Source organism: Myxine glutinosa, chromosome 1 (genome assembly GCF_964187855.1).
Source record: "Myxine glutinosa chromosome 1, kmMyxGlut1.1, whole genome shotgun sequence".
Taxonomy (NCBI): domain Eukaryota; kingdom Metazoa; phylum Chordata; class Myxini; order Myxiniformes; family Myxinidae; genus Myxine; species Myxine glutinosa.
Genome location: NC_136261.1, coordinates 62,928,317 through 62,956,192, shown reverse-complemented (window position 1 = coordinate 62,956,192; position 27,876 = coordinate 62,928,317). Strand labels below are relative to the sequence as shown.

The 27,876-nt window shown below is 45.1% G+C and overlaps 1 protein-coding gene across 1 annotated transcript in view; it reads right to left on the bottom strand.

Annotated features, from left to right (window-relative positions):
* Window positions 1–223: 223 nt before the first annotated feature.
* LOC144890731 (protein mono-ADP-ribosyltransferase PARP12-like) overlaps window positions 224–27,876 on the bottom strand; it is a 128,969-nt gene continuing 101,316 nt past the window's right edge. The window contains exons 13-15 of the mRNA XM_078772413.1: window positions 13,354–13,505; window positions 13,127–13,206; window positions 224–1,359 (exon numbers count right to left, since the gene is read on the bottom strand). Of these exons, the coding sequence (XP_078628539.1) occupies window positions 1,147–1,359; window positions 13,127–13,206; window positions 13,354–13,505 (445 nt within the window). The 3' untranslated portion in view covers window positions 224–1,146. The remainder of the gene's footprint in view (window positions 1,360–13,126; window positions 13,207–13,353; window positions 13,506–27,876) is intronic.

The following is a 27,876-nucleotide window of genomic DNA, read 5'->3' as shown; positions in this document are numbered from 1 at the left end:
GCAGTGGTGAGGGTGCAGGCAGTGGTGAGGGTGCAGGCAGTGATGATGTAGCAAATGCAGGCAGTGGTGAGGGTGCAGGCAGTGGTGAGGGTGTGCCTGCTGCTTGTCTATCTGAAGGATGAGGGAATATTTAAATCAGATCACGAGATATTAATTATTTCTGCTCGTGGGATTTGACCGCATTTCTCTTTTCAATAAAATGACGAAGTTGTGCTCAACACAGTAAAGAAAAATAACAAGTTTCTGTTGCAAACATGGACTTCAGCAACTTTGTGCATAACACTCACAAAGCCAAGTAAGGGTTCCTGAACTTTAGAATATCCAAGCAGAAGGCGGATGTCGTCCAAACTTACATTGATTTAAAATCTAAACAAAAGCGAAACACTTTGCACTCCGGCATAACATTGTACACAGGAAAGCAACTGACGACTGTTTTATCTTCTCCCCCTCTACCCCGCGCACATGAATACATACTTGGAGCAAGAACATTTGTGAAACCCCCTCCTTCTACAAACAATTCACAATTACTAGGTGGTTGTAGAAATTGCTCCTTCACCTGAAATAGTTCAATATCCGGCAATAATCAGAAATTTCCCGAAACCTGGAGATCTTTCCACACCTGAAAGTCGAACTTCAATGTTATGATTTGTCACCTTTTTACTTCACTCAACTTTAAAATGAACATTTTGATTGAACAAGCATTGCAGTCATAAATTAATAAACAATTCGTTTCATATCGAATCATGTGCATAAGTATACACTGGAATAATACACCACCCGCACCATCATTCGGAAACGATTTGTGACAAACATGTTCGGTTTTTTACAGAACATTATTATTTTCACAAACTTTATTATATTTTTAGGATCGTACGGATTGTTATTGGAATATTATGAAAATACACTTATCATTCAAGTTTACATAAGCTTGCATTTAATTATTTATTCAACTTGCTCCCAGACTTCAATTATTTACTACCAGACTTCAATAATTTCATTATTCAACAACTTCGGACAACTTCAACCTGGGGTTATGGCTGGAATGTCCGCTCCAAGTCTGGCAGGTTTGCGAACCCTACCCAAGTCTGAGTCATACCAAAGACTTTAAAAATGGTATGTGCTGCTTCCTTGCTTGACATTCAGCATTTAAAAGGATAAGAGCACGGACAATCCCCATAGGTTGGCATCCACGGGGAGGAGGAAATTCCTCCGTAGGAATGCCCTGGAGAGTGCAGTGAGGCAAATGATGCCATTGTTGTGGCTTCGCTGGCACCCAATGTGGGATAATGCTGCATCATAGGCTTCGGTGCAATAATGAGGACCCTTGCATCTCCGAGTACGAGACATCACCTTGCCTTTCTGCTGGTGGAATGATTTTTTTTCATGATTTTTTCGTTTCTTGCAAAAAGTTTCTTTTGTTTTTCGTTTCTTTCGTGTCACACAAAAAAATCATTCTTAAACGAAAGAATTATGAATCACTTATTTTGCCCTATGGTTCCAGACTTAAGGGACACCCTGTGGGTATATATATATATATATATATATATCTGTGCAGTCTGTCTGGTCCTGTGTTGTCACTGAACTACTCCCTCAAACTTTTGTGAAATCCTACCTAACTTCTGGTATGCACCTACCTCTCCCGTGTGTATGTCCGAAGGGTATTGTTTTTGAAAAAATTTCCAATTATGTTTTTATTTTTTTGAAATTTCTTTTGAAAAAAAGTTTTTTTTCAACTTCAGTCTTCAACTTATATTGTTTATGAAATGTAATATCACGTATTTGACAAATACATTTATGCAAAATAATTGTTTGTATTATGATTGGTGTAAATCATGACAACACAGCAACTCAGGTACAGTCATTATCCTCAGCTCAAATAAAACATGGTGCTGAGGTGTTTTAAATTACTTGGTGGTGAGGTGTTTTAAATTACTTGGTGGTGAGGTGTTTTAAATTATGTGGTGGTGAGGTGTTTTAAATTATGTGGTGGTCAGGTGTTTTAAATGATGTGGTGGTGAGGTGTTTTAAATGATGTGGTGGTCAGGTGTTTTAAATGATGTGGTGGTGAGGTGTTTTAAATGATGTGGTGGTGAAGTGTTTTAAATGATGTGGTTGTGAGGTGTAATCGTCCCAAACTTCCAGTCTGCACCTACCCCTCCCCGATGTATGAGTGGAGGGGTTCTTTTTTGAATCGTTTTTTTTTCAACCTAAATCTTCAACCTAGATTGCCTATAAAAATGTAATATCACAAACGCTACAAATAAATTTGTGCAAAATAATTATTTGTATTAGGATTGGTGTAAATCAAGCCAACACAGCAACTCAGGTACAGTCATCATCCTCAGCTAAAACAAGCCCGTTCCTCAGTAAAGACGCGTGGTGAGGCGAGCAGAGCGAGCCGAGCCAAGCTAGTATATATGTATATATGTATATATATATATTATACATATATCTGTGCAGTGTCTATCTTGCCCTGTCTTGTCTTGTCACTGAACTACTCCCTGAAACTTTTGTGAAATCGTACCAAACTTCTGGTATGCACATATCTCTCTCCCGTCGGTATGTCCTCAGGGTATTTTTTTTGAAAAATTTTCCAATTTTCTTTTTTTTCCTTTTTTGGATTTTTTTGGGGAAATTTTTTTTTTTCAACTTTAATTGTTTATGATAGTTATTATCACGTATGTTACAAATACATTTGTGCAAAATAATTGTTTGAATTATGATTGGTGTAAACCATGACAAAACGGCAACTCAGGTGCAGTCATTTATCTATATATCTACATATCTGGGCGGTGTCTGTGTTGTCACTTAACGACTCCCTCAATCTTTTGTTTCCGTGGTTGTGAAGTGTTTTTAATAACGTGGTGGTGGTTTTGAATCACGTGGTGGTGAGGTATTTTGAATTATGTGGTGGTGAGGTGTTTTTAAATGACGTGGTGGTGAGGTGTTTTTAAATCACGTGGTGGTGAGACATTTATAATTACGTGGTGGTGAGGTGTTTTTAATTATATGGTGGTGAGGTGTTTTGAATTGGTTGGTGATGAGGTGTTTTGAATTACTTGGTGTTGAGGTGTTTTGAATTACGTGGTGGTGAGGTGTTTTGAATTACTTGGTGGTGAGGTGTTTTGAATTACGTGGTGGTGAGGTGTTTTGAATTACTTGGTGCTGTGGTGTTTTGAATTACATGGTGGTGAGGTGTTTTTAATTATATGGTGGTGAGGTGTTTTGAATTGGTTGGTGATGAGGTGTTTTGAATTACGTGGTGGTGAGGTGTTTTGAATTACTTGGTGCTGTGGTGTTTTTAATTTCGTGTTTCGTGGCTGTGAGGTGTTTTTAATTTCGTGTTTCATGCCTGTGAGGTGTTTTGAATTGGTTGGTGATGAGGTGTTTTGAATTACTTGGTGTTGAGGTGTTTTGAATTACGTGGTGGTGAGGTGTTTTGAATTACGTGGTGGTGAGGTGTTTTGAATTACTTGGTGGTGAGGTGTTTTCAATTTCGTGGTGGTGAGGTGTTTTGAATTACGTGGTGGTGAGGTGTTTTGAATTACTTGGTGGTGAGATGTTTTTAATTTCGTGTTTCGTGGCTGTGAGGTGTTTTTAATTTCGTGTTTTGTGGCTGTGAGATGTTTTTAATTTCGTGTTTTGTGGTTGTGAGGTGTTTTTAATTTCGTGTTTTGTGGCTGTGAGGTGTTTTTAATTTCGTGGCTGTGAGGTATTTTTAATTTCGTGTTTTGTGGCTGTGAGGTGTTTTTAATTTCGTGTTTCGTGGCTGTGAGATGTTTTTAATTTCGTGTTTCGTGGCTGTGAGGTGTTTTTAATTTAGTGTTTCATGCCTGTGAGGTGTTTTTAATTTAGTGTTTTGTGGTTGTGAGGTGTTTTTAATTTCGCGTTTCGTGGCTGTGAGATGTTTTTAATTTCGTGTTTCGTGGCTGTGAGGTGTTTTTAATTTCGTGTTTTGTGGCTGTGAGATGTTTTTAATTTCGTGTTTTGTGGTTGTGAGGTGTTTTTAATTTCGTGTTTTGTGGCTGTGAGATGTTTTTAATTTCGTGTTTCGTGGCTGTGAGATGTTTTTAATTTCGTGTTTTGTGGTTGTGAGGTGTTTTTAATTTCGTGTTTTGTGGTTGTGAGATGTTTTTAATTTCGTGTTTCGTGGCTGTGAGATGTTTTTAATTTCGTGTTTCGTGGCTGTGAGGTGTTTTTAATTTCGTGTTTTGTGGCTGTGAGATGTTTTTAATTTCGTGTTTCGTGGCTGTGAGGTGCTTTTAATTTCGTGTTTTGTGGCTGTGAGGTGTTTTTAATTTCGTGGCTGTGAGGTATTTTTAATTTCGTGTTTTGTGGCTGTGAGGTGTTTTTAATTTCGTGTTTTGTGGCTGTGAGGTGTTTTTAATTTCGTGTTTTGTGGCTGTGAGGTGTTTTTAATTTCGTGTTTTGTGGCTGTGAGGTGTTTTTAATTTCGTGTTTTGTGGCTGTGAGGTGTTTTTAATTTCGTGGCTGTGAGGTATTTTTAATTTCGTGTTTTGTGGCTGTGAGATGTTTTTAATTTCGTGTTTCGTGGCTGTGAGGTGTTTTTAATTTCGTGTTTTGTGGCTGTGAGATGTTTTTAATTTCGTGTTTCGTGGCTGTGAGGTGCTTTTAATTTCGTGTTTTGTGGCTGTGAGGTGTTTTTAATTTCGTGGCTGTGAGGTATTTTTAATTTCGTGTTTTGTGGCTGTGAGGTGTTTTTAATTTCGTGTTTTGTGGCTGTGAGGTGTTTTTAATTTCGTGTTTTGTGGCTGTGAGGTGTTTTTAATTTCGTGTTTTGTGGCTGTGAGGTGTTTTTAATTTCGTGTTTTGTGGCTGTGAGGTGTTTTTAATTTCGTGTTTTGCGGCTGTGAGGTGTTTTTAATTTCGTGTTTTGTGGCTGTGAGGTGTTTTTAATTTCGTGGCTGTGAGGTGTTTTTAATTTCGTGTTTTGTGGCTGTGAGGTGCTTTTAATTTCGTGTTTCGTGGCTGTGAGGTGCTTTTAATTTGGTGTTTCGTGGCTGTGAGGTGCTTTTAATTTCGTGTTTCGTGGCTGTGAGGTGCTTTTAATTTGGTGTTTCGTGGCTGTGAGGTGTTTTTAATTTCGTGTTTCGTGGCTGTGAGGTGTTTTTAATTCGGTGTTTCGTGGCTGTGAGGTGTTTTTAATTCGGTGTTTCGTGGCTGTGAAGTGTTTTTAATTTCGTGTTTCGTGGCTGTGAGGTGTTTTTAATTCGGTGTTTCGTGGCTGTGAGGTGCTTTTAATTTCGTGTTTCGTGGCTGTGAGGTGCTTTTAATTTCGTGTTTCGTGGCTGTGAGGTGTTTTTAATTACGTGTTTCGTGGCTGTGAGGTGTTTTTAATTACGTGTTTCGTGGCTGTGAGGTGCTTTTAATTTGGTGTTTCGTGGCTGTGAGGTGTTTTTAATAACGTGGTGGTGGTTTTGAATCACGTGGTGGTGAGGTATTTTGAATTATGTGGTGGTGAGGTGTTTTGAATTACTTGGTGTTGAGGTGTTTTGAATTACGTGGTGGTGAGGTGTTTTGAATTACTTGGTGGTGAGGTGTTTTGAATTACGTGGTGGTGAGGTGTTTTGAATTACTTGGTGCTGTGGTGTTTTGAATTACATGGTGGTGAGGTGTTTTTAATTATATGGTGGTGAGGTGTTTTGAATTGGTTGGTGATGAGGTGTTTTGAATTACGTGGTGGTGAGGTGTTTTGAATTACTTGGTGCTGTGGTGTTTTTAATTTCGTGTTTCGTGGCTGTGAGGTGTTTTTAATTTCGTGTTTCATGCCTGTGAGGTGTTTTGAATTGGTTGGTGATGAGGTGTTTTGAATTACTTGGTGTTGAGGTGTTTTGAATTACGTGGTGGTGAGGTGTTTTGAATTACGTGGTGGTGAGGTGTTTTGAATTACTTGGTGGTGAGGTGTTTTCAATTTCGTGGTGGTGAGGTGTTTTTAATTTCGTGTTTCGTGGCTGTGAGGTGTTTTTAATTTCGTGTTTCATGCCTGTGAGGTGTTTTTAATTTCGTGTTTCGTGGCTGTGAGATGTTTTTAATTTCGTGTTTCGTGGCTGTGAGGTGTTTTTAATTTCGTGTTTTGTGGCTGTGAGATGTTTTTAATTTCGTGTTTTGTGGTTGTGAGGTGTTTTTAATTTCGTGTTTTGTGGCTGTGAGGTGTTTTTAATTTCGTGGCTGTGAGGTATTTTTAATTTAGTGTTTTGTGGCTGTGAGGTGTTTTTAATTTCGTGTTTCGTGGCTGTGAGATGTTTTTAATTTCGTGTTTCGTGGCTGTGAGGTGTTTTTAATTTAGTGTTTCATGCCTGTGAGGTGTTTTTAATTTAGTGTTTTGTGGTTGTGAGGTGTTTTTAATTTCGCGTTTCGTGGCTGTGAGATGTTTTTAATTTCGTGTTTCGTGGCTGTGAGGTGTTTTTAATTTCGTGTTTTGTGGCTGTGAGATGTTTTTAATTTCGTGTTTTGTGGTTGTGAGGTGTTTTTAATTTCGTGTTTTGTGGCTGTGAGATGTTTTTAATTTCGTGTTTCGTGGCTGTGAGATGTTTTTAATTTCGTGTTTTGTGGTTGTGAGGTGTTTTTAATTTCGTGTTTTGTGGTTGTGAGATGTTTTTAATTTCGTGTTTCGTGGCTGTGAGGTGTTTTTAATTTCGTGTTTTGTGGCTGTGAGGTGCTTTTAATTTCGTGTTTTGTGGCTGTGAGGTGTTTTTAATTTCGTGGCTGTGAGGTATTTTTAATTTCGTGTTTTGTGGCTGTGAGGTGTTTTTAATTTCGTGTTTTGTGGCTGTGAGGTGTTTTTAATTTCGTGTTTTGTGGCTGTGAGGTGTTTTTAATTTCGTGTTTTGTGGCTGTGAGGTGTTTTTAATTTCGTGTTTTGTGGCTGTGAGGTGTTTTTAATTTCGTGGCTGTGAGGTGTTTTTAATTTCGTGTTTTGTGGCTGTGAGATGTTTTTAATTTCGTGTTTCGTGGCTGTGAGGTGTTTTTAATTTCGTGTTTTGTGGCTGTGAGATGTTTTTAATTTCGTGTTTCGTGGCTGTGAGGTGCTTTTAATTTCGTGTTTTGTGGCTGTGAGGTGTTTTTAATTTCGTGGCTGTGAGGTATTTTTAATTTCGTGTTTTGTGGCTGTGAGGTGTTTTTAATTTCGTGTTTTGTGGCTGTGAGGTGTTTTTAATTTCGTGTTTCGTGGCTGTGAGGTGCTTTTAATTTGGTGTTTCGTGGCTGTGAGGTGTTTTTAATTTCGTGTTTCGTGGCTGTGAGGTGTTTTTAATTCGGTGTTTCGTGGCTGTGAGGTGTTTTTAATTCGGTGTTTCGTGGCTGTGAAGTGTTTTTAATTTCGTGTTTCGTGGCTGTGAGGTGCTTTTAATTTCGTGTTTCGTGGCTGTGAGGTGTTTTTAATTTGGTGTTTCGTGGCTGTGAGGTGTTTTTAATTCGGTGTTTCGTGGCTGTGAAGTGTTTTTAATTTCGTGTTTCGTGGCTGTGAGGTGTTTTTAATTCGGTGTTTCGTGGCTGTGAGGTGCTTTTAATTTCGTGTTTCGTGGCTGTGAGGTGCTTTTAATTTCGTGTTTCGTGGCTGTGAGGTGTTTTTAATTACGTGTTTCGTGGCTGTGAGGTGTTTTTAATTACGTGTTTCGTGGCTGTGAGGTGCTTTTAATTTGGTGTTTCGTGGCTGTGAGGTGCTTTTAATTTCGTGTTTCGTGGCTGTGAGGTGTTTTTAATTCGGTGTTTCGGTGCTGTGAGGTGCTTTTAATTTCGTGTTTCGTGGCTGTGAGGTGTTTTTAATTACGTGTTTCGTGGCTGTGAGGTGCTTTTAATTTCGTGTTTCGTGGCTGTGAGGTGTTTTTAATTCGGTGTTTCGGTGCTGTGAGGTGCTTTTAATTTCGTGTTTCGTGGCTGTGAGGTGTTTTTAATTCGGTGTTTCGGTGCTGTGAGGTGCTTTTAATTTGGTGTTTCGTGGCTGTGACGTGCTTTTAATTCGGTGTTTCGGTGCTGTGAGGTGCTTTTAATTTGGTGTTTCGTGGCTGTGAGGTGCTTTTAATTTCGTGTTTCGTGGCTGTGAGGTGCTTTTAATTCGGTGTTTCGGTGCTGTGAGGTGCTTTTAATTTGGTGTTTCGTGGCTGTGAGGTGCTTTTAATTTCGTGTTTCGTGGCTGTGAGGTGTTTTTAATTCGGTGTTTCGGTGCTGTGAGGTGCTTTTAATTCGGTGTTTCGGTGCTGTGAGGTGCTTTTAATTTCGTGTTTCGTGGCTGTGAGGTGCTTTTAATTTCGTGTTTCGTGGCTGTGAGGTGTTTTTAATTTCGTGTTTCGTGGCTGTGAGGTGTTTTTAATTCGGTGTTTCGGTGCTGTGAGGTGCTTTTAATTCGGTGTTTCGGTGCTGTGAGGTGCTTTTAATTTCGTGTTTCGTGGCTGTGAGGTGCTTTTAATTTCGTGTTTCGTGGCTGTGAGGTGCTTTTAATTTCATGTTTCGTGGCTGTGAGGTGTTTTTAATTTCGTGGTTGTGAGGTACAACACAACACAGCAACTCAGGTACAGTCATTATCCTCAGCTAAAATAAGCCCGCACCTCAGTAACGACGCTTGGTGTGGTGAGCGCAGCGAGCCGAGCCTAGCTAGTACTAGTATATATGTATATATGTATATATACTCTAGATATACTAGCTAGTATATATGTGTCCCGTAACTACTCCCTCAGTTTTGGGGCTAGCCCTGCCAAACCTTTTGTAGAACGTTTTGGGATCCATGCGGATGTCGTAAGGTAGGTAGGAGGTTTCATAAATTCCTCAATAAAATTATGATTTTGAAATTGACTCGACATGAAGTAGTAGTATCCCTCCGCCAGGTACATTTTGTATCCCACTGATAAGCCGGTTCTTGATTCGGACTTGAACCAAAATCTAATCGGCTTTTTTGTCACCTACCCAAGTCATCCCCCAAGTTTTGTCATAACTCGTCCATAACATTTTTCAATATCATGTTATATATCGCTTTTTATCCAATCTCTCAATGGTGAAGAATCACTCGAAAATTTTTCTTATCGTATCCGAATCCAAATTCAGATCTTCACCAAAATATAACTGATTCGTCTTTGTCACACACCCAATCGGTCCACCAAGTTTCGTCCAAATTCGTCCATAACTTTTAGCGATATCATGCTCTATGTCACTTTTGGCCCAATCTCTCAATGTTGAAGAATCACTTCAAAAATTATCCTAACCGGATCCGAATCCGGATCTTCACCAAAATTTCATCATTTCGTCCTTGTCATATACACTACCTGTCTGCAAAATTTTGTCTGTATCCATCCACAACTTATTAAGATGTCTTGTTCACAGACAAATCAAATAGAGAGACGGGGGTGAAAACATAACCTCCATCCACCTTCGGTGGCGGAGATAATAATGGCAAGCACAGAACCTTGAATTGAACCCAATAAAACTACAATGGGACGGACACCTTGAAATGCCGCTAGAGAGACAAAGGCACGAGCGTAATCCAGAACTGAACGTGCAGTTGCTCCGATATTGGGATAGTGCAATGTTTTATGTGACATTTATCAATATCTGGTCAAAGCTGAGCGACAAAGACACGAAATGAGAAATCGAAAAAATGATTGTAAAGTGAAAACAATGAATATTTCCTCACTCTCTCATTACTTTAGTTAACTTGATTTACTCTATATTTTTCGGGGACCATTTGAAGCTATGAATAATTTTACTGTTCACCCTGTTTACCTTGTGTGCTGAAATTTTCTTGCTATTGTAGGCTGCACCGATCAGACTTTTGAGTTGCAGTTGGCCTGATGCAGGGAGTTGGTGCTTGGATTGTGTGTGTTGATGTACCAGTGTTATGGTACATCTGAGATGTACTTGCTGGGAGATCAGTCATGGGTGTTGGTGTTGGCCTGATGGAGGGAGTTGGTGCTTGGATTGTGTGTGTTGATGTACCAGTGTTATGGTACATCTGAGATGTACTTGCTGGGAGATTAGTCATGGGTGTTGGTGTTGGCCTGATGGAGGGAGTTGATGCTTGGATTGTGTGTGTTGATGTACCAGTGTTATGGTACATCTGAGATGTACTTGCTGGGAGATCAGTCATGGGTGTTGGTGTTGGCCTGATGGAGGGAGTTGATGCTTGGATTCTGTGTGTTGATGGACCAGTGTTATGGTACATCTGAGATGTACTTGCTGGGAGATTAGTCATGGGTGTTGGTGTTGGCCTGATGGAGGGAGTTGGTGCTTGGATTGTGTGTGTTGATGTACCAGTGTTATGGTACATCTGAGATGTACTTGCTGGGAGATCAGTCATGGGTGTTGGTGTTGGCCTGATGGAGGGAGTTGATGCTTGGATTCTGTGTGTTGATGGACCAGTGTTATGGTACATCTGAGATGTACTTGCTGGGAGATTAGTCATGGGTGTTGGTGTTGGCCTGATGGAGGGAGTTGGTGCTTGGATTGTGTGTGTTGATGTACCAGTGTTATGGTACATCTGAGATGTACTTGCTGGGAGATCAGTCATGGGTGTTGGTGTTGGCCTGATGGAGGGAGTTGGTGCTTGGATTGTGTGTGTTGATGTACCAGTGTTATGGTACATCTGAGATGTACTTGCTGGGACATTAGTCATGGGTGTTGGTGTTGGCCTGATGGAGGGAGTTGGTGCTTGGATTGTGTGTGTTGATGTACCAGTGTTATGGTACATCTGAGATGTACTTGCTGGGAGATCAGTCATGGGTGTTGGTGTTGGCCTGATGGAGGGAGTTGATGCTTGGATTGTGTGTGTTGATGTACCAATGTTTTGGTACATCTGAGATGAAGTTGCTGAAAGATTTTGTCATGGGTGTTGGTGTTGGCCTGATGGAGGGAGTTGATGAGAGAGCTTGAGAGACATGCTTGAGATATAAAATAATGATTATGCAACAGGTCAGGCTGTCACACTCATCTCACTGTACTTTATATATGAGCTACTGTACTTGATACTGTCACACTCATCTCATTGTACTTTATATATGAGCTACTGTACTTGATACTGTCACACTCATCTCACTGTACTTTATATATGAGCTACTGTACTTGATACTGTCACACTCATCTCACTGTACTTTATATATGAGCTACTGTACTTGATACTGTCACACTCATCTCATTGTACTTTATATATAAGATACTGTATTTGCTGGCTTAACTCTTGTCTCACTGTACTTCATATACGAGCTACTGTACTTACTGTCTTCAAACTCATCTCACTGTACTTTATATACAAGATACTGTATTTGCTGTGTGCATGTCTCAAGCTTGGTTGTGTGTTGCATAATGTCATTGTAATGTTGCATAATCATAATCTCAATCTCAAGCATAATCTCAAGATTATGTTTGTTGATGTACCAATGTTTTGGTAAATCTGAGATGTACTTGCTGGGAGATCAGTCATGGGTGTTGGTGTTGGCCTGATGGAGGGAGTTGATGCTTGGATTATGTGTGTTGTTGTACCAATGTTTTGGTAAATCTGAGATGTACTTGCTGGGAGATTAGTCATGGGTGTTGGTGTTGGCCTGATGGAGGGAGTTGATGCTTGGATTATGTGTGTTGATGTACCAGTGTTATGGTACATCTGAGATGTACTTGCTGGGAGATTAGTCATGGGTGTTGGTGTTGGCCTGATGGAGGGAGTTGATGCTTGGATTATGTGTGTTGATGTACCAGTGTTATGGTACATCTGAGATGTACTTGCTGGGAGATTAGTCATGGGTGTTGGTGTTGGCCTGATGGAGGGAGTTGATGCTTGGATTATGTGTGTTGATGGACCAGTGTTATGGTACATCTGAGATGTACTTGCTGGGAGATTAGTCATGGGTGTTGGTGTTGGCCTGATGGAGGGAGTTGATGATTGGATTATGTGTGTTGATGTACCAGTGTTATGGTACATCTGAGATGTACTTGCTGGGAGATTAGTCATGGGTGTTGGTGTTGGCCTGATGGAGGGAGTTGATGCTTGGATTATGTGTGTTGATGTACCAGTGTTATGGTACATCTGAGATGTACTTGCTGGGAGATTAGTCATGGGTGTTGGTGTTGGCCTGATGGAGGGAGTTGATGCTTGGATTATGTGTGTTGATGTACCAGTGTTATGGTACATCTGAGATGTACTTGCTGGGAGATTAGTCATGGGTGTTGGTGTTGGCCTGATGGAGGGAGTTGATGCTTGGATTATGTGTGTTGATGTACCAGTGTTATGGTACATCTGAGATGTAGTTGCTGGGAGATTAGTCATGGGTGTTGGTGTTGGCCTGATGGAGGGAGTTGATGCTTGGATTATGTGTGTTGATGTACCAATGTTTTGGTAAATCTGAGATGTACTTGCTGGGAGATTAGTCATGGGTGTTGGTGTTGGCCTGATGGAGGGAGTTGATGCTTGGATTATGTGTGTTGATGTACCAGTGTTATGGTACATCTGAGATGTGCTTGCTGGGAGATTAGTCATGGGTGTTGGTGTTGTCCTGATGGAGGGAGTTGATGCTTGGATTCTGTGTGTTGATGTACCAGTGTTATGGTACATCTGAGATGTGCTTGCTGGGAGATTAGTCATGGGTGTTGGTGTTGGCCTGATGGAGGGAGTTGATGCTTGGATTGTGTGTGTTGATGTACCATTGTTTTGGTAAATCTGAGATGTACTTGCTGGGAGATTAGTCATGGGTGTTGGTGTTAGCCATGGTTGTGTTGGTGTTGGGTGTGGTGTTGGTGTTGGGTGTGGTGTTGGTGTTGGGTGTGGTGTTGGTGTTGGTGTTGGTGTTGGTGTTGGCCAACCCGTTGGTGTTGGCCATTGGTTGTGTTGGCCATTGGTTGTGTTGGCCATGTTGGCCATTGTTAGCGTTGGCCTAGGTATAACGGAGGTAGTTTGAGTTGGGGTGTAACGAAGTGGATTTTGGGTATGTACAGTAGCTTGCTTTACGACGTGCACATATTCAATGATGTACTCTGGATACATCTGATCACGCTCAAACACTACAAAGATGGATGGGTTTCCCTCATCGTCAACACAGCTGTCGTACATAAGCAAAGATGATCCAGGCTTTGATGGAGGACGTAAGTAAGTTGATGAACCCGTTGTGAACTGTCCCACAAGGACACTCACCAGGAACATGAACCGACACCCACGGGCATCGTCCTTTGTGTAGGCATCCGAATATTCGGCATCACGTGCAAAGTAGCTTCCTGGGGGTAGTCAGGACAAAATATGTGGGTAGTGATCTCGATACCAACAAAATGAACTGTCAAATGATCCATTTCATATCTGGTCAACTGACACTTTCTTTGGATTAATGGTTTGGAGTATAAATGGTGACGAGAAGCAAATCTTACCTTTTCCGTACACGGTGCCATTTGTGCCGCAGATGCGCCAGTCAAAGTTCTGCAGGCAAATGGCTGGGATGTGATTTGGGCTTGTCCCGTGGAACAGTTGTTTTTCTTCCACCATCATCCCTTTGTTATGCATCTTCATCCTTTCCTGTTTTCTGAGGCATCGCAGAAAGGATGAAGGGTAGATGTGAGAAAGAGGGGAGAGGAATGTATTCCGCATTTTATATCACCAAATTCTCGTTCTGCAAACGTTTGCCTTCATAAATGGTATTTTATTAGCACGTCCCCCATTCAGCTGGAGACAGGGGTTTGCAATCGTGTGTGTGTGTGTGTGTGTGTGTGTCTGTGTCTGTCCAGGCCGTAACGTGTTTACCATTTGAGTTTTGTCATCAAATGTTCAACATAGCTTTATTATGATAATATGGAGAAGACAAATTAATAAGTTCGTCAAAAGGTCAAAGGACAACGTCACAAAATCGTCAATCTTCATCAGACATTTTAATATCAAATTTCATCTCGTTATTTTATCGTCCGTGCGTTATTGTTTGATTATAGTTAGTTTTGGTTTGATTTTCCTGTAACTCGTAATTAATTAATCGTGTTCTGCTCCTCGTGTGCGGCCTTGTAGTTGTACCCCCGTCGGTGTTTGTTAACTTAAGCGTGTTTTGCTTGGCTCTTAGTTTTTTCCCTTCTACCCCGAACATAATACTCTGTCTAACGTTCTAAATCCCCACCCCCCCCCCCCCCCAAAAAAAAACAAACAAAAAAAACCCAAAAACATTTAGTTTTCCTTTCTCCACGTGTACTGTTGTCTCATCCTGTATTTTCTGTCCAGGTGTGCTGTTGGCCCCGCCCCCATTATCTCCTTGCCATCCACCGTTTGCCCTGTTCACGTGACTCGTGGAGGTCCCTCTAGGCTCTCCCCCCGTTGGTATTTTGTGCATATAAGATTGCTCACGGTTCTGTTTAAATATTATTTAAATATGTTTAACCTTTCCCCTTCAGTGTTTTATTCAGTGGTATATTACAACACGCTGTTTTTCTTCCTATTTAAAAGGCTTTTCTCAATTTCCTCTCCAACTAATTCCACTTCAAAAAAAAGAAATTCAATATCTTATACGTCTCCCTCACCACATGGTCTAAATTCACATTCATTCCACCCCTCCTCCATCGTTCTGAATCGGATTGCTAACTTGAAAATCACAACAAACCCAAGTTGTTATCAATGTTCGTCTTTCATTAATCATCCACTTTCTAAACTCCCCTCTTGCCACTCCCATCCAAATCCCCCCCCTTGCACCTACACTCCTAAACTCCCCCCTTGCCCCTGTACTCTTAAACTCCCCCCTTGCCCCTCCACTCCTGAACTCCCCCCTTGCCCTTCCCCTCCTAAACTCCCCCCTTGCCCCTCCCATCCAAATCCTCCCCCTTGCCCCTCCACTCCTGAACTCCCCCCTTGCCCTCTCCTCCTAAACTTCCCCCTTGCCCCTCTCCTCCTAAACTTCCCCCTTGCCCCTCCCCTCCAAATCCCCCCCCCTTGCTCCTACACTCCTAAACTCCCCCCTTGCCCCTCCACTTCTAAACTTCCCCCTTGCCCCTTCCCTCCTAAACTCCCCCCTTGCCCCTCCCCTCCTAAACTCCCCCCTCACTCCTCCCCTTCAAAACTTCCCCCCAACCCCTCCCATTCAAATCTCCCCCCATACCATTCCTCTTCAATTCTCCCTCCTCAAAGCTGCCTCCTCCCCACTTCGTCTCCCTTCTATCTCATACCACCACCCCCCCAACCTTCTACTTTCCTCTGCCCCCCCTCAAACAACCCCTCGCTGTGCCTCATCCCTTCACCATCAAACCTTTCATCCTCCTCATCCTTCCCTTTCTTGGAACTCTTCTGCAATCTCTGACACACTATCAACTGCTCTCCCTACCTCCCCCTCTCATCCTTCATCTTACCCTACTCCTCCCCTCCCCTCCCCTGTCCTGTACCCGATGCTCCCCCTCTCTCTTCATTAACGGCATGGACCTCAAACATCCGGGGCCTTCGCTCAAACCTGACTGATCTCTCCATACAGGTTGCTTCTGACAATCCAGACTTGATCTGCTTAACAGAGACTTTCCTCCTTCAAGATGTCTCTGATTCCTTAATATCTCTTCCTGGTTACTCCCTCCTCTGGTATGATAGACCTGAGCCTCGGCCTGGTGGTGGGGTGGCTATCTTTATCAAAAACTCTCTTCCTCACTCTCCTTGCACTGCCCTCTCTCCTCCTCACCCCCAGGAGTACCTCTGGCTACGGCTTCCTCTCCGCTCCCACCTTTTGTTCATATGTGTTCTGTACCGTCCCCCAAACAGTGATGACTCCATCGACATTTCACTGTCTGACAACATGGACCAACTTCTATCCACTCATCCCAACTCTCTCTTCCTCATATGTGGTGACTTCAACTGTCATCATGCCACCTGGTTGGGTGTGGGTTCCTCTCTCACCAGTCATGGCACCTCAGCAAAGGACTTCTGTGACTCACTGGGATTGACACAATCTGTCAATTTCCCGACCCGGATCTCAGCCAATGGAGTATCTTCTCTTCTAGACTTGGTTATGACAAACTTCCCTGCTAATGTCTGCTGCTCTTCCTCTGCTCCAATCGGTTCTTCTGATCATGTGCTTGTCAAAGTGGACATCTCTCTGGCCATTCTCAGAGAGCCTCCTCAGCGTCAACGAGTCTGGCATTTCACTCAGGCCGACTGGGACGGTCTTCAAGCAGCCATCAATCGTCTGGATTGGTCTCCCATCTCCACTGCCTCTGACATCAATTCTTCCTGGGAATTCTTCCAAAGCAAACTGAACTCTCTCATGCACAGATTTATCCCATCTCGCCTTCAGTTGTCTTACCCTTCCTCCCGTCCATGGTCCACTGAATCTTGTGGTGCTCTCGGGTGATGTGTTTGTGTGCTTCCCCTCCTCTCGCCATCTTGTCTTCCGCTCCCTCTTTTTGTATGTTTTGTTTGTCTGGTTGATTTGTTTGTGGAATAAATGTTAGCTCTTTCACGAGCCTCGATTCAGTATACAAAAAAAAACCCTCTGATGGTTAAACTGCCGAAATCAAGACTCTCTGCTCACCTTCACTCTTTCATTCCTCTTTTCTCCCGCCTCTGGAACAAACTCCCACACTCCCTTCAATCCCACTCCTCCCTCCAGGTCTTTAAAACAGCTGTTCACCACCATCTCTTATCTTCCCCCATCCAAAACCTTGATCTTTTCTACCCCCACTAATTCACCCCAGATCCACGTTGCTTGAAATTCCAACTTCTTTCCTGGAAGTCCTGGCAGCGTCCATATGTTTTATACCTCTCCCACCCCCCCCCCCCCCCCCCTTCCCATGCCTCCCCCCCAAAGCCCTCTCCCTCCCACAGATCTCTCGATGTCTCCATGTCTCTCGGTCCCTGCTCTCAAATGTTGTGTTTGTGTCCTTCCCCCTCTCTCCCCATCTTGTCTACCGCTCCCGATGTTATTTGTTTCATGTGTCTGTTTGTCTTTCTGTGTGATTAATGTTCGCTCTTTCACGAGCCTCGATCTTGTACACACAAAAAAAACAAAAAAAACAAAAAAACAAATCTTTATCATTAAAACGCTTATTTCTGACGTTTGTAATCGGAACTTCTCTCCAGCTATTGCTCCTGTCACCCTATGATATGTGTGATACTATGTAGTTATGACTAACCCTTCCATATAAGCATACCTATGTCTCCAAATGTCTATAAGTGTGGAATAAAAGCTGAAAAATCAGTGAAAAGTTTTGAATAACACGCGCCATTTTGTTTTACGCACAGTGAGACGCTGCACTTGATACCGAGGAGAAGAAGACGTCCCGATGTTTGCCAGACGCGCAGCGACTCGAGAGGCATGCTACGCCTTTTCATACAAATAACACTATTTATGCCCGTGATTTTCACGGGTTACCGCTCGTCTCACTATGATTCACCAAATGTCTGTCCATCTGTCTGTCCGTTCAAAGGTACCGCAAAAACGGCTGAATCAATCGCAACGATATTTTGGGTGGGTAATCCTGGGACCCCCTGGAGTAAAATAGGCTGTATTGTTTTTCCAATTTTCCAGTTTTTCCAAACACGATGGAATAATATTTACCGATATGAACAGTGATGTGGCTTTTGTTGAAATTCTACAAATACTGTTTAGATTTTGATGAGAATTATGAACCTGCCGCGAATGCGGAAGTGGACAGATGACGGCAATGTGCGGGTTTGATAACATCCCAATAAAACCGTCATTCCATCGTAATGTTAAATTGTTAAACGTTAATCGTGTTAATCGTTTTATTCAAGTATCAATTGATGATTAGAATTGAGTGAATACAATTACGATTTTGAATTGGTAATTGGGTCCACCCAACCATACGGAACTTCACATCAGGATTTAAATATTTGTTTATGTCCCAAAATTTTTTTTTTTTTTGTATACAGAGTCGAGGCTTGTGAAAGAGCTAACATTTATCAAACATACAAATCAAACAAACAAGCAAACAAAGTATATAAAAATGGGAGCGGTCGACAAGATGGGGAGAGAAGGGGAGGAAGCACACAAACACAACATTTGAGGGCAGGGACATCGGGAGATGTGTGGGAGGCAGAGGGCCTGGGGGGGAGGCAGGATAGGTATAAAACGCAAGGACACCAAGGACTTCCAGGAAAGAAGACAAAAGTCACCTCAAAAAAGTGGATTTGGGGTGAAATTAGCGGGGGTAGAAAAGATCAAGGTTATGGATTGGGGAAGATAAGAGATGGTGGTGAACAGCCGTTTTAAAGACCTTGAGGGAGGAGTGGGATTGAAGAGAGTGAGGGAGTTTGTTCCAGAGGCGGGAGAAAAGAGGAATAAAGGAGTGAAGGTGAGCAGAGAGTCTTGATTTTGGCAGTTTAACCAAAAGAGGGTTGCAGACAGATCTTGTGCGATCTGTAGGAATATTTGCGGGACAGAGCCCAGAGAGAGCTGGGGGAGCAAGGCCGGAGAGGAGTCGGTAGAAGACGGCAAGACCACCAACCTGCCTGCGGTGAGTAAGTGAAAGGCCCTCGGAGATAGCGTCATCGCGGGAGATTCCAATGATTCTGAACGCTTTGGTTTCAACAGCGTGAAGATGAGCTAGGTGTGAGGCAGGAGCACCAGCCCAGAGGGGAGAGCAGTATTCCATTGACCTGCGGATGAAAGCCTTGTATGTGGTGAGGAGCTCAGGTGTGCCAAGGAAGGACTTCGCACGACGGAGGATGCCCAGTCGGCGACTGGCTTTGGAGGCCAGCTTGGAAATGTGGTTTTCCCAGGAAAGATCATGGCAGATAGTGAGACCCAAAAGCTTGAGTGACAGAACTTCTTGGAGAGGATTATTCAGAAAGTAGATGGGAGGGTTGTCCAGTCGGTCTTTTCGGAGAGACATCGTAAGAGTGTGAGATTTGTCAGGATTGAAAGACATGTTCCACTTGTTTGCCCAGTCTGTGATTTTGTCCAGGTCTGCAGAGAGTGCAGGGCGAATGAGGAATGGAGCGGCAGAGAGTGGAGTCATCAGCAAAGAGATAGAGAGGATTTTCAAGAGAGTCAGAGAGATCATTGATGAAGACCAGAAAAAGCACAGGGCCCAGAACACTGCCTTGGGGAACTCTGGCCTGAACAGGAAGAGGAGATGAGAGAAACCCATTCAGGGCCACACGTTGACTACGACGAGAGAGGAAGTCCGCCAGCCATGTGTGGAGATTTCCATGGATACCAAAGGAGGAGAGTTTGGTGAGCAGAGCGGGGTGCCAGACCGTATCGAAGGCACGTGATATGTCAAGGGAGACAGCTCTAATATCCTGTTTGGCATTGAGGACCTCCATCCATTGTTGAGACAGCAGAAGCAGCATATCCAGAGTAGAGTGACCTGGTCTGAAACCAAATTGATGATCAGAGATCAAGCCATTGGAGAAGAGGAAAGATTTCATATCAGAAGCAATGATGGATTCCATGACTTTGCTGATAATTGGGAGAAGGCTGATTGGTCTGTAGTTGCTAGGATCTGTTTTTGCACCTTTTTTGTGCAAAGCGGTGATGTTGGCTGATTTCCAAGCAGATGGCAGTTGACCTTGAGCAAAAGAGAGGGTGAAGAGAACAGAGAGAGGGAGTGAAAGAGCGGAAGAACAGGATTTTAGGACCCGTGGGCTGATGCCGTCAGGTCCAGTTGCAGAATCAGAGTCGAGGGTTGACAGAAACTTTTCCACCTTGTCAGGAGGAAAGGACACGGAGTCCAGGAGCAGCTGGGTACGACTGGGTATGGTGGGTACAGAGAGGGATGGGTTTGGGACACAAGATTTAGAGGCAAACACAGAGTTGAGGCATTCAGCTTTTTCACGTTAGGAGTCAGCTGTGTAGCCGTTTGAGGTAAGGGAGGGGATGGAGGGGGAACAAACACCAGAAACAGATTTGACCAGACGCCACCAGGATTTGGAAGAGGGAGACAGATAAGAGAGTTCGGTCTTGAGAACGGAGAGATGTTGTTTCCTGGCTCTCCTGAGGGTAGACACACACTTGTTTCGGGCTTTGTGAAAGGAAATGAGATTTCCTTCCGTTGGATTTGCTTTCCAGGAGACGAAGGCAAGTTGTTTCTGGGCAACAGCCTCACCACAAGATTCCGCGTACCATGGACGGGTGGAAGGGTATGACAACTAAAGACGAGATGGGATAAATCTGTGCATGAGAGAGAGCAATTTACTTTGGAAGAATTCCCAGGATGAGTTGATGTCAGAGGTGGTAGAGATGGGAGACCAGTCCAGATGATTGATGGCTGCTTGAAGACCATGCCAGTTGGCCTGAGTGAAATGCCAGACTCGTCGACACTGAGGAGGCTCCCTGAGAATGGTCAGAGAGATGTCCACTTTAACAAGCACATGATCAGATGAGCTGATTGGAGCAGAAGAAGAGCAGCAGACATTTTCAGGGAAGTTAGTCATAACCAAGTCCAGAAGAGAAGATGCTCCGTTGACTGAGATCCGGTCGGGAAATTGACAGATTGTGTCAGTCCCAGTGAGTCGCAGAAGTCCTTTGCTGAGGAGCCATGGCTGGTGAGAGGGGTACCCACACCCAGCCAACTGGCATGGTGACAATTGAAATCACCACATATGAGGAAGAGAGAGTTAGGATGAGTCGACAGAAGTTGGTCCATATTATCAGACAGCGAGATGTAGATGGAGTCATCACTGTTTGGTGGACGGTACAACACACATATGAACAAGAGGTGGGAGCGAAGGGGAAGCCGTAGCCAGAGGTATTCCTGGTGGTGAGGTGGAGAGAGTGCAGTGCAGGGCGAGTGAGGAAGAGAGTTTTTGATAAAGATAGCAACCCCACCTCCAGGATGAGGCTCAGGTCTATCATACCGGAGGAGGGAGTAACCCGGGAGAGATACTAAGGAATCAGAGACATCATGAAGGAGGAAAGTTTCTGTTAAGCAGATCACGTCTGGTTTGACAGAAGCAACCTGTATGGAGAGATCAGTTGAGTTTGAACGAAGGCCCCGGATGTTTGAGGTCCATACCGTTAATGAAGAGGAAGGGGGAGCATCGGATACAGAACAGGGGGGAGGAGGGGTAGGGTAAGATGTGGAAGAGGTGGAAGAGGTAGGGAGAGCTGTTGAAGGTGTGTCAGAGATTTCAGAATAGCTCGGAGAAAGGGAAGGATGGGGCAGACAAAAGGTTTGATGGTGATTGGGTGAGGCACAATGAGGTGTTATTTGAGGAGGGGGAAGAGCGAGGCAGAAGGTTGGGGGAGATGGAGGTGAGAGTTGGAATAGGGAAGAAGTGGGGAGGACGCTTTGAGGAGGGGGAGTGAGAGGGGGGAAATTGAGAAGAAATGAGGGTGGGGAGATTTGAAGGGGAGGGGTGAGGGGGGAGTTTTGGAGGGAAGGGACAAGGGGATGGATTTGAAAGGGATGGGATATGGGGGAGATTTGGAGGGGAGGGGTGAGGGGGGAGTCAAGGAGGGGAGGGGCGAGGGGGAGTCTTGGAGGGGAGGGGTGTGGGGGGATTTAGGAGAGAAGGGGAAAGGGGGGAGATTTGAAAGGGATGGGTGATGGGGAGGATTAGGAGGGGAGTGGCAAGGGGGAAGATTTGGAGGGGAGGGGTGATGGGGAAGATTTGGATGGGAGGGGTTATGGGGAAGATTTGGAGGGGAGGGGTGAGATTGGATTTTAGAAAGTGTACGATTAATGGGAAACGAACATTTATTGCAAAATGAGTTTCTTGTGACCTTCGAGTCAAAAATACGTTTAAGGACGCTGGAGGGAGGATGGAGTGCAGGAGAGTTTAGGGAATGTAGAAAAAAGGCACTATAAGAGATGGAATTTTTTTTGGGATGGATAGATTTGGTGAGCAAGTCGAAAGCAACCTTTTAAAGAAGAAGAAGAAAAAGGTGTTATAATATATGACGGAATACAGAACTTCAGGGGAAAGTGTAAACATTATAAGGTTAATAACAGTGAACAGTAATAACTGTTATTACAGTAATAACAGTAAACGTCATTCGAAGAACGAACGAACGAATAAGAACGAATAAACGAATGAGAACAAAGAATAAGAACAGAGAAGGAAATGTATTTTTTGTTTTTTTTTGAGTTGATTTTAAACAAGGAAGTAGGCTATGGGGTGAAAAGACTGGGAAAAGCAGAGAACGAAAGTTATTGGAGCACAAAAGACGGACCGCTGAGAGGAAAACGAAGCCTCAAGGTTGTACACTGTACAAGGCCTCAAAAGACACGGCACGATTTAACACGATTTTCTATACAGGTACGAAAAGATTTGCACCGAAAATCTTCCTCGGGACACACGATACGTACAACACCATAAAATAAATACAGTTATAACGAAAATACAAATGGGAACAATTACTTAACTTCGATTTCGATGGAGAGTGTGGACAGCTGCGAATAAACGAAAACCTCGCCGGCCAATGTTGTTGAAACACAATGTCCACACAATGCCAATGTGTGGACAGCTGCGAATGTTGTGAAAAGTTAATTTTTTATATTAACGTTATTTAATTTGTGATTGGAGTTATGCTGTTTGGAATAAAAAAGAGATATCGAGTTCAAGTGAATGACGAAACGCCGTGATGGTTTCTACTTTCTGAATGTGAAATTCGCGGATCGCCATATGCAGATTCGCCATTGACTGGGTATGGAACAAATGTACCTGTGTGGCGGACACAAGCAAGGTACACGAATTCAGCGCACCAGCAGGTGGCGCGAACGTCCAGGCGGGGAACTGGAAGGCATGCCCCGCCTATCGACCGATCGGCCACGCCCGGGGACGAGGCGTGGCCTCGGCACATATATGCGGGCTCTAAGCTCGGGCCCGCTCAGTGCTGCAGTTCGAGCTTTGACAATAAAGACTCTTTGGTTTTATAAAACGCGTTGTGGCCTACTTCTTTGGCAAGCAAGTTGTGTGCGCAGCACCACACTTCACTGGTGACCCCGATTGGTTCAGCCGTTGCTGACCACAGAACGCGCCATGGCCAACAACGCAGTCGCGGTAAAGCTCCCGGAGTTTTGGGAAGCACAGGCCGAGGTGTGGTTCGTGCAGGCCGAAGCACAATTCCAGCTTCGAGGCATAACGGCGGACGAGACACGTTACTACCACGTGGTCGCCTCCCTCGGGCCCGGCACAGCCGCCCAAGTCGTGTCCATCCTGCGGCTCCCGCCGGCCGACCACAAGTACGAGGCGCTCAAATGTCTCCTCATCGCCACGTTCGGCCTCACGGAGTTCAAACGGGCCGACCGCCTCCTGGACCTTCCGAACTCGGCGACACACGACCATCTGTGCGGATGGATCATATGCTGTCGTTGCTGGGGGACCAAGCCCCGGATTTCTTATTTCGAGCGGTTTTTCTATGCCAGCTACCTGCACAGGTACGCCTCGCACTGGCCGGTTCCAACATAAGGGAACCCCGCGCCCTGGCCGTAGAGGTCGACAAGTTCTTCGCGGCTTGCGACACGCGGTCGAGTTACAGTGCGGCCGTCGTGGATCCCGAGGCAGATGGTGCTGCGTCCCTCGTGGCCACTGCCACGCCCCGCCCACCACCACCGCCGCTGAGAAAACCGCGGCCTCCGCCGCCCCCGCCGCAAGCCTGGTGCCGTTTCCACGCCAGGTTCGGCCACAAGGCTAGGACGTGTCGCCCGCCGTGCTCTTTTCAGAAGTCGGGAAACGCCCGGGCCAGCGCTCGGTAGCGACCCTGAGCGTCGGCCATTCCGGCAACCTCCTATTTATCACGGACACCTTGTCGGGCGCCGTTTCCTCTGCGATACAGGAGCGCAGGTGAGCGTCATCCCAGCCTACACGTCCGACAAGCGAACCGCGGGCCGGGGCCCCGCGTTGCTTGCAGCCAATGGTACACCCATACGCACATTGGGGAAGCGCTGCCTCTCCCTGCGGTTCGGAGGGCAGCGCTTCCAGTGGGCATTCGTAACCGCCAGCATGCCCATGGCATTGCTCGGTGCGGACTTCCTCTGTGCGCATGGGTTGTTGGTTGACGTAAAGCGCAGACGGCTCGTCCAGGCCGAAACCTTTAGTTCGCTTGCTTGTTCGCTGAGCAGCTCGTTGAGCGGCTCACTGAGCGGCTCACCGAGCGGCTTGCCAAGCGGCTTGCTAGACTGTTCCGTCCCGGCGAGTTTAGTTTGCACGCTTCCGGCAGCGGACGACTTTACCCGCCTCCTCGCCAGTTTCCCAGCCCTCACGCGGCCCACCTTCTCAGCGGTGGCCGTTAAACATGGGGTGGAGCATCCCATCCCCACGGTCGGGCCGCCGGTCTATGCCCAGGCATGCCGACTCGAGCCCACGAAGCTCGCGGTGGCAAAAGCGGGGTTCGCCACGCTGGAGCGGCTGGGGATCATACGGCGCTCCAATAGCGCTTGGGCCTCGCCGCTGCACATCGTGCCGAAGCCCGGCGGGGGATGGCGGCCGTGCGGGGACTACCGCCGCCTCAACGATGCCACCACCCCCGACCGCTACCCAGTCCCACACATTCAGGACTTTTCCGCCCGGTTGGCCAACACGACCGTGTTTTCAAAGGTGGACCTCATCCGGGGCTACCATCAGGTCCCCGTCCGACCGGACGACGTCCCGAAGACGGCCGTCATCACCCCTTTCGGCCTCTTTGAATTTCTCTGCAGTTCAAGCTTTGACAATAAAGACTCTTTGGTTTTATAAAACGCGTTGTGGCCTACTTCTTTGGCAAGCAAGTTGTGTGCGCAGCACCACACTTCACCTGTTTGTTTGCGAACGGGTACGTTTTTCATGGAAGTTCTTCAGGAACTTGCTGTCCATGTCTGATATGCGACTGAAGGTGCTACAGGAATGTGGAATTTATTGGTATCATGCTGTAGCATTCGCCGTTTCTGCATTGTCCTGTTGCCTCCGGCCTCCCAACCGTGCGTAGAAGCTAGAAGCCGATTTTATCAAAAGCTAGAAGTTTATCAAAAGCTAGGGCAAGGTCACCCAGATGGCTCAGATGGCAGAGCACTGGTACAGTTCAACAGATAGACCTGGGTCCCTGGTCTGGGGGTGTAATATCCCCACATATGTCAATTATTTATTTATTTATTTATTTACCTCAAAAGCTCAAAGGTCAAAGTTGCTTAACATCGTTAATTTTCATTTTGTATTTTTTAAAACTGTTTTCGTCATGTTTAGCATATGGAAGAAGAGAAGACGTCTGAATACAAAAGGACACAGACGGGCTTTGCATTTTCATTTGCTTTCTCATTATTATTGTTGTTATTATTATTACTAGGGCATTGCCCGTACTATATCTATATCTAAAATTATATCCCCCCCCTCTATTTACATGAAATGGTTTGGTCCAAAGCGAACGGCTTGCGAGTGGTGACAATCCCCCCCCTCTATTTACATGCAATGGTTCGGTCCAAAGCGAACGGCTTCCGGAGTTTGGTAAAGAAATCGCCATCGCGTACACAAACGCGCAGGAAAGCGAATGAATCGCAAATTCGTTTTTATCAGTTGTAAAACATAGTTTAACGCCAACATAGTTTGCAAACGTGAAATAAATGAATACGCTCTCAAATGTGCCATCCGAGGCAGAGTGTGCCCGCCACGTTCGGCAAACGCGATCGTTCGCTGCTCTGTGATTGGTTGAAGCGTTTTTTGGACATATCTCGGTAAGTAATTGTCCGATTAATTTCAAACCTTGAAAAGGCACATCCTCGGGTCCCCAGCAATATACCTGGCAAGTTTCAAGTATATCGGACCGGTAGTTGTCGAGAAATCGTTGTCGCATACAAACACACAGACAGACACACAGAGATTACTGGAATTATAGATAGATTATGAATCTATACAATATGCTTGTTCATCCATCAATTAAAGTGTAATGCTCCTTTCTACCCATTGGTTGGACAGCTGGCCTGACACCAAAACACAATTGCTGGCCTGACTCCAAAAGTTTTCCCTTCAGTGTAAAATGGCCAAAGTGACTGTTAAAAGTTTGATCAAATATTAAAAGGTGCAAGCCTGATAGGCATCACAGGCCTTGTGAAGGCTACAGTAAGTTTGTCCTCGGTTGCAACAATCACTACCGAGTTCCAAACTGCCTCTGGAAGCAACGTCAGCACAACAACTGTTCGCCAGGAGCTTCATGAAATGGGTTTCCATGGCCGAGCAGCTGCGCACAAGCCTAAGATCACCATGCGATGCTAAGAGTCGGCTGGAGTGGTGTAAAGCTCGTCACCATTGGACTGTGGAGCAGTGTAAATGCGTTCTCTGGAGTGATGAATCACGCTTCACCATCTGGCAGTCTGAGGGACGAATCGGAGTTTGGCGGATGCCAGGAGAACGCTACCTGCCTGAATGCTTAGTGCCAACTGTAAATTTGGTGGAGGAATAATGATCTGGGGCTGTTTTTCATGGTTCAGGCTTGGCCCCTTAGTTCCAGTGAAGGGAAATCTTAACGCTACAGCATACATTGACAATTCCAGATGATTCTGTGCTTCCAACTTTTCAGCAACAGTTTGGGAAAGGCCCTTTCCTGTTTCAGCATGACAATGCCCCCGTGCACAAGGCGAAGTCCATACAGAAATGGTTTATCGAGATCCGTGTGGAAGAACCTGACTGGCCTGCAAAGAACCCTGACCTCAACCCCATCGAACACCTTTGGGATGAATTGGAATGTGGACTGCCAGCCAGGCCTATTCGCCCAACATCAGTGCCCGACATCACGAATGCTCTTGTGGCTGAATGGAAGCAACTCCCTGCAGCATTGTTCCAACATCGAGTGGAAAGCCTTCCCAGAAGAGTGGAGGCTGTTGTAGCAGCAAAGCGGGGGACCAACTCCATATTAATGACCATGATTTTGGAATGAGATGTTCGACGAGTACAAAGGGTGTGATGTTCGGGTGTCCATATACTTTTGGCCATGTAGTATATATTAACTATAGTAAATAGAAATCATGATGAACTCCATTAAACGAATCAATATTGTTGTCAGTGGGGTAAAGCAATATCTAGAGCCAGGTAGATCTGAATAGGTAACATGCTTTGACTGTCGCGATAGGGAATCTACCTGTAATAAGTTCTGTATGTTTAGTCCGGTTTGTCGGGTTAAGATGTCTGCTTGTGAACATACCAGGATGTTTGAGTGTTAGATAGGGTAGGGATTAAGATAAACCCCTGTGCGTCACACATGGTAATCAAACCTTTGTCCCTTATGGCAATGTATTCTCATATAGACACTTAGACAGGCCCTGTAGTGCACACAGTAAGTAAATTCCCTTCCCTGACAAGGACTTCGGAAGGGAACAGGCAAGAGGCCAGTTCGGGGCACCGCCGCATGGGCCGCAGTCAGCTACACCTCCGGCAGGCCTCGAGTAGCACGAGCTATGACCACGCTACAGGTCTGTGATTCGGTGGAGGGCACTGATTGGGTGGCGCGCCAAGGCTGACGTCACAGCCGCAAGGTGATATCGGGGCGCGCCGAATGACATTTTCCCTCTTGCAGATCCAGCAGTTCGTCTGGCAGATCCAGCAGTTCGTCTTGCACATCCGGCTTTTCTTGCTTGCGCAGCTTCCTCTGGCAGCTCAAACTCTCTTGCGCACGTCCCTCCCTGGCTGTCTTGTGCCCTCTGCGTTTTTCCTCTTGGTCTTGAGAGGTCCTGGTGGGCTTGGCTCGCCATCTTCATGGTGCTTGGATCGGTGCTTTTGGAGCGAGGGACCTCGTGGTGTGCGATCGAAATGGAGCTTGGAGCGAGGCTCGGTGGCGTGCGAGCGGGGCCGAATGGAGCCGTGTTTGGACGGCAGACAATACAAGACGACAGACGAGATAAGGCTGCACTCACACCCCACATTTACAAGTACACGACGTTTCCTTTTATTAATTCATCTCCTCTTGTTCGTTTCTGAGTCTGGTGTGTGGGTTCCCAATATAGGAGTTAGTTTATTTCATTGCCGTCGCGTTTCATTGTATCGGGTCCGTGAATAAATCTTTATTTTTG